General features: G+C 58.6%; 1 protein-coding gene across 1 annotated transcript; it reads left to right on the top strand.

Annotated features, from left to right (window-relative positions):
• The first annotated feature begins 217 nt into the window (after window positions 1-217).
• EPOP (elongin BC and polycomb repressive complex 2 associated protein) lies at window positions 218-6199 on the top strand. The gene is made up of 5 exons (XM_078866644.1): window positions 218-1102; window positions 1187-1544; window positions 1788-2540; window positions 3292-3388; window positions 3961-6199. Exons 1-5 carry the CDS (start codon window positions 218-220, stop codon window positions 5213-5215), a joined length of 3348 nt encoding a protein of 1115 aa, XP_078722770.1. The 3' UTR covers window positions 5216-6199.
• The last annotated feature ends 524 nt before the right edge of the window (window positions 6200-6723 follow it).

Raw genomic sequence — 6723 nt, 5'->3', positions numbered from 1 at the left:
CACGTTCTCACACACACAAACACACGTTCTCACTGAAAAGACAAAGATCCCCCCGTATAGCCTTTAACAGATTGTTGGGGCAAGTGCTGTTAGCGAGTAGCACCTACGACGGCCAGCACCACGCCCGGCCGCCTTCGTCTCCCCAGTGGCGACATTTGCACACAGCACCATGTACACTCACACACTCACCTGCGCATTTTCGTTTCAGAAGCGCTGCATGGCGAACACTACGATATTGAGCGCCTCTCCTCTGGGCGCTTCAAAGCCACCTCTCTACTCGGCCGCGATAAAGAGGCCACACGGAGGAGGAGGAGGAGGTGGTGGTGGTGGTGGCCTCCACTGGCCCAACGGCACAACGGGTCTGCCTCGTTCGGGCTTCGCGTCCGTGGACGGAGTGAGCCTCGGCTACCTGCTGGTCGGCGGCGCACAGATGTTCGCCCTATCGCAGGTGTTCACCGACCTGCTCAAGAACATCCCGCGTACCACGGTGCACAAGCGCATGGACCACCTGAACGTGACGAAGCACTACTGCGACCTGCAGGGCCTGCGCGAGCTCAAGGAGATGCGCTCCATCGCCTTCCACGCCGCCAAGTGCACGCTCATCTCGCGCAGGGACGTTGAAGCTCTCTACCGCTCGTGTCGCTCCGAGCGAGTGCTCAGGACTAAGAGGCGCAGAGTCCAACAGAAGCAGCAGCAGAAGAAGCAGCAGCAGCAGCAGCAACAGCAGCAGCAGCAGCAAGAGCTGCAGCTGCAGCAGCAGCGGTGGTCACGAACTCTCCCCGCCGAAGACGCGACCTCATTCAGCGACTGCAACTCAAACTCCTCGGCGAAGGAAAACCGTCTCGGTGAGGATGCAGGGGGCGTCTTGCTCGTCCACCACCATCAGCAGCAGCACCACCACCCGCAGCACAACCACCACCACCACCACCACCCGCAGCAGCAGCACAACCACCACCACCACCGCGCTCCCCCGAAGCTTTCCGCGCGGCGCGTTTCCCCGACGGTGGACGCGGCGTGGCCGGGCGGCGGCGGCGGCGGCGGCTTCGACTGGCGGCCTCTGCTCCTCGGCTCCGCGCCTCCAAGTTCCTCCTCCTCCTCCTTCGCGGCGGTGGCGGCCGCGGCCGCGGCGGCGGCGTCGTCACCGGCGCGAGGCACCGTGGCCGTCGTGAACCGCTCCGTCGTGCAGGTGTCGGCATCTGCGTCGCTGACGACGACGACGACGACGATGATGATGATGATGCCGAGCGACAGCACGATCACGGCGGCGTCCGCTGGCGCGCCGCTCGGCTACTGCCTGACGGGTTCCTCGCGCAGGGCGGCGGCGCCAGGCGAGGTGCTGGTGGAGACGTCCTCCTCGTTCGCGCATCCGCCAGCGGGCAAAGTTGCGCACGCGCCCAGTCAGCAGCAGCAGCAGCCGCTCCGGCGGCAGCAGCAGAAGAGGAAGAAGCGCCACCGCGCGGAGGAGGTGGACGAGGTGGCAAGCTTTGTTCCCGGATTAACGCGGCAGAGAGGGCAGCCACTCGCCTGCGCCCCGGCGGCGAGAGGTCACGGCGGCGGGCAGCAGCAGCATCAGCAGCAGCAGAGGCAGCAGCAGCGGCAGGCGGCATGGGGCGCAGCGCGGGAGGAGGAGGAGGCGCGAGTCGCGCGCAACGCGTGCAGCGTCGCAGGGACGGACTCCGACTCCGATGATGATGACGATGATTACTGTGACGATGATGATGACGAGGAGGCTGCGGCGGCGGAAGAAAGTTTAGACAGCGACCGTGTTTACGATTACAACGAGCCAGGCGAGACGGCAGGAGGGGGGTGCAGAAGGGTGAGACCGGCCAAACGAAAAGGCGGCGGCGGCAGCGGCGATGCTCGTGTTTACCACTACGATTACCACGAAGCCGACGGCGATGAAGAGGACGATGATGATGACGATGACGATGATGGTGATGAGGATGACTCCACGTTCTGCTCCACCTCGGAGGCGACATCGGCGAGTGACGACGACGAGGATGACGACGAGGATGATGACGACGATGAGAACGACATGGACGCCGCCTCTTCCGACTCGGCCTCGAGTCGGGCCTCGATGCAGAGCATCCGATTCCGGCACCCGGGCCCCGCGGCGCTCGGCGCTGGGAACGCTTACGGCGGGGGCGCGTTCCAGCAGCAGCAGCAACAACAGCAACAACAGCAGCAGCAGCCCTTGTTTGGGGGTCTCGCTGTGTCCCCCGTGGGGCCCAGGGGAAGCGTGTGGGGGGAGCGCAGCGCCGCCGCCGCTCCGAGTTTCCACGCCCTCCTCCTGCGGGGCGAGGCGCGGCCCACGGCCCCCTCCCTCCTCCACGTCGCCCCCGCCGCTGGACGCCCGCGCCGCGGCTTGGCGGCTCGCTCGCTCCGCGGTGGCGAGCGGGCGGGTCTCGACGGCGTTGCCGACGAACGGAAGAAGGATTACAACGGCGGTGGTGGTGGTGGCGGTCACGTAACCAAGACGGATTACGGTGGTGGTGGTGGTGAGCGGAAGAATGGTGGCGATTATGACGATCGTAAGAACGGTAACGGTGGTGATGGTGGTGGTGATGGTGTTGGTGGTGAGGAGGACGAGGAGGAGGAAGAGAAAGTTGATGAGCGGAAGTTACGGAAGATGTCTCGGAGCGCTGCTGATGAGCGCGGAGGGGCGCGAATCGCGGTTGCCGTCAAATCCGCGCCGCGTCGGACGCGAGTCGAGCAGCAGCGGAACGCGCGCGGGAGGTCGCGGCCGTCCGGCAGCAGAAGAGACGCCGGAGTGTTCCAGCGGTCTTCCTCGTTGTTACCATCATCAGTGCCATCGTCATCATCAACAGCATCATTATCATCAGTGCCATCATCATCAACAACAAAAGCATCATCATCATCAATGCCATCATCATCAACAAAAGCATCATCATCAGTGCCATCATCATCATCAACAACAACATCATCATCAGTGCCATCATCATCAACAACACCATCATCATCATTGACGTCATCATCAACAAAAGCATCATCATCAGTGCCATCATCATCAACAACATCATCATCATTGACGTCATCATCAACAAAAGCATCATCATCATCATCAGTGCCATCATCATCAACAACAGCATCATCATCATCAGTGCCATCATCAACAACAACAACATCATCATCGTTGACGTCATCATCAACGACGTTAGCATCATCATCATGGACATCGTCACTGTCATCATCGTCGTCGTTGTTGTTGATTAAGACGACGGCGGCAGGGGTTGTTGATGGCCACGTTGCCCTACGCGCTGCTCGGAAAAGGCGGAGAGCTGCCGCTGTCGTCGTTTCTGACGACGATGGCGACGATGTCGCTGTCGCCGCTACGGCTGGCTCTGTCGCCCGTGCTGCTGCTAATCTCGTCACCGCTGCTGCTGCCACCGCTGCTGTCACTGCTGTCGCTGTGCCCTCTGTTCCTGCTGTAGCTGCTGCTGCTGCCGCCGCCGATTCTAAAGTTGAACGTCGGCTGTGCGTGAGAACAGCGCAATCTCGACCTCCGAGGAGGAGGAGGGGGTCAAAGACCCTGGAAACCTCGACCAGAGGCGAGACGCTCGCTCGGGGCTCCAGCCCAGAGAAGCCCGAAATCAGCAGCAGCAGCAGCAGCAAGGCTAGCAACAGCCTCAGCAGATGTTGTAACAGCAACAGTTGTTGTCGTAGCAGTAGTAGTGGTCGCCACGGTAATGCTGCCACCTCGACTACCTCAAAGCAAGCGAGCACGCGACCTGAACGCACTTTAAGCGCACGCGAACGCACCTCGTGCAAGGGGGCGCAACCAGCGGGTACGTGTTGCAAAGGGCAGACGCGGGGAGATAGAGCTCGTGTTGGCAGGGCTGGCGAAGGTAAGGTGAGTGAAGGCATGGGTAGTGGGGGCAAGGGTAGTGAAGGCAGGGGTAGTGGGGGCAAGGGTAGTCGGGGCAGGGGTGGTGAGAGTAGAGTTAGTGAAGGCCGGGTTAGTGAGAGTAGAGTTAGTGATGGTAATGGTAGTGAAGGTAGGGTTAGTGAAGGAAGGGTTAGTGATGGCAGGGATAACACAGGTCGGGACCTTAAGCGTAGGACTACTGATTATCGGCCTCGTGAAGGCAGGGCCGGTAAAGCCGGGGCCCGTGAACCACGACCCCAGGAAGAGATGTCTCGTCAAGACGGGAGCCGCGAGGACTGGGAGGTGGCAGAGAGGGCTCACGAACGCATGCCTCACGACCAAAGGGCCACTACAGACAAGGCTCATAAACAGAGCAACAGCGAAACAAATGTTCGGGCAGACGTGGACGGGCATCGCGAAGATTCGAGTCCACGAGATGCGAGGCGAGGAGACGGGGCTCGTGAAGGCGGCGCTCGTGAAGCGGTTCGTGATGAAGAGAGGACTCGGGGAGATCGGAACCGTGAGCACAGGAACCACCAAGACGGGGCTGGAGAAGACAACACTCACAAAGTCAGGAGTGGAGCGGAGAAGAGTGGCGCAAAGCGGAGTGGAGCAGACAGGAGTAGAGAAAAGAAGATTGGAGCAGAGAGGATTGGAGCGGAGAGGAGTGGAGGAGAGAAGAGTGGAGCAAAGATGATTAAAGCAGAGAGGATTGGAGCGGAGAGGAGTGGAGTAGAGAGGAGTGGAGCGGAGAGGAGTGGAGCAGAGAGGATTGGAGCAGAGAGGATTGGAGCAGAGAGGATTGGAGCAGAGCAGAGTGGATCAGAGAGGATTGGAGCAGAGAGGATTGAAGCAGAGATGATTAAAGCAGAGAGGAGTGGAGGGGAGAGTAGTGAAGGAGAGAAGAATGGAGTGGAGAGAAGTAGAGGAAGAGGAGGAGACCGGGTGCAGACGCGATCATCGAGGCACAGGGCGGGCCCTGCCGGCCTCGTCTCAGGGAACGCGGCCGATCCGTGCACCGCGACCTCCTCGCCAGCCGCGCGCTCCTCCGGGCCGAGGAAGCGCAAAGCGACGGCGGCTGCTGCGGCCGCGGCGGCCGCGGCGACGGCGGTGGCCAGTGCGGCGGCGCTGGGCAAGAGGGCCTTCGACTTGATGGGGAATTTCGCGTCCCCGGCGTCGCTGGTGGTGGGCACCGACGGGGACCTGTGCCCCGCCTACTCCGTGAGCTGCTCTCAGGGCCACAGCGGCCACCCCGTGTGGAGGTGGCGCCTGGGGGGGGCTGTGCTGCCTTTGCCCCCCAGCCACAGATTCAGGCGCTTCGACTCGTGAGGGGGGCGCCGTGGCCGTCGGCGACTCTCCAGAACCGCGCGCATCTCTACGTCCGTGGTGCTTTGTTTATATGTGTGTGTGTGTGGACGTATGTGCGTCACGAACTAATTAATGGCTCCGCGCGTAATTATTTGCACGGTGGTCTGGGTGCTCGACTCTCAATCGCGAAGGTTGCGAGTTTGTTGACGTGAATCATCTCGGCGAGCGAGTGGGGGGTGGGGAGGTTCGCGTCGCTTGGCCAATCATCCCTGCAGGGTCGGGGAGAGTGGGAGAGACTGGCCGCCCGCCATGCGAATGTGGAATTTCCACTTTACTGCTGACCTCTGGGTCACCAACGCTTGAACAGGAAGACACTTTCTCTTCTTCTACGTCGTGTGACTATTTGAATAGCACCAGGGCTAGAGGACCGTCGATGATGATGATGATGGTGGTGAAGATGATGATGGTGATGATGATAGTGATGGTGAAGATGGTGATGAAGGTGGTGGTGGTGCTGGTGGTTATGACAGTGCAACACAGAGACTGTTTTCTTTCTTTTTGGGTTTTCATACTGCGGTGTAAATCAGGGTTAACCTATGAACTACTGATCCACGGTGCCTACGTCATTACAATTGATGCCTCGACTGGGTCTGTCCGGTGCCCCACGTGGGCCCGCCGGAGCCGCGACGCTTTCGGGCAGACTCGGGTCACTGGTGTTGTCGAATCGAGAACAGCGTGCTTGATTTTTTCTTATTGTAATAATTATTATTATCATGGTAATAATCATGATGATGATTTTTTTGTACGTAATTTATTAATGCCAATGACAATTGTGTTTGGTGTGCTTGCGATATTGAATTTTTTTACACTTTAAAAGCGATTCAATTGATCTCCTTGTTATTTATTTGTTGTTATTGTTTCATTTCGGTGTTTTGATAGAAGCTACAATTCTTGACTATGTTTTGTTTATTTGTTTGTTTTTCCCCCCTCTCTGCGCGAGAAATTTGAATTAAAGAGAATGGGTTATTTTTTATGACGCGGATGTCGGTTGATTTGGGATCCACACTCTCACTGGCACATTCAGTCACTTTCACTGGCACGTCCATTGACACACTTTCTCACACTCTCACTGACACTTCCACGAATACAATCATTCACACTCTTGCTAACATATTCACTAACGCCCGCACTAACATGAGGCCGAACAACTAAAACATGACAGTCTATTTAATACTGACACGGTCACTAACACACTCATGAGACACTCACAGACCCAACACTCGCCACATTAGCACTCGCACTCATACAGTGAAACGAACGTTCCCACTAACATTTGTACGAACACACGCTAACTGCCAAAGACTGCCAAAGACAAAGATACCCCGTATAGCCTTAACAGGCTGTTGGGGCAAGTACTGTAAGCGAGCACCTATGAAGGCCGGCACGGCACATGAGGAGGTGGGTGGCCAGCACCGTGCCCGGCCGTCTTTGTCTCTCCATTGGCGATGTTTACACAGCGTACCAGGTAC

The sequence above is a fragment of the Lampetra fluviatilis genome, chromosome 2 (assembly GCF_964198595.1).
Source record: "Lampetra fluviatilis chromosome 2, kcLamFluv1.1, whole genome shotgun sequence".
In the NCBI taxonomy this organism is placed as follows: Eukaryota; Metazoa; Chordata; class Hyperoartia; order Petromyzontiformes; family Petromyzontidae; genus Lampetra; species Lampetra fluviatilis.
Note: the sequence above shows the minus strand (reverse complement) of the source record. Positions and strands in the feature narration are given on the sequence as shown.

Coding starts and splice junctions, on each gene's coding strand:
- EPOP (XM_078866644.1), top strand. CDS start 218: ATGGCGAACACTACGATATTGAGCGCCTCTCCTCTGGGCGCTTCAAAG. Junction 2,541..3,291: donor TTATGACGATCGTAAGAACG/GTAACGGTGGTG, acceptor TGCTCGGAAAAG/GCGGAGAGCTGCCGCTGTCG. Junction 3,389..3,960: donor CCCGTGCTGCTGCTAATCTC/GTCACCGCTGCT, acceptor TGGTGAGAGTAG/AGTTAGTGAAGGCCGGGTTA.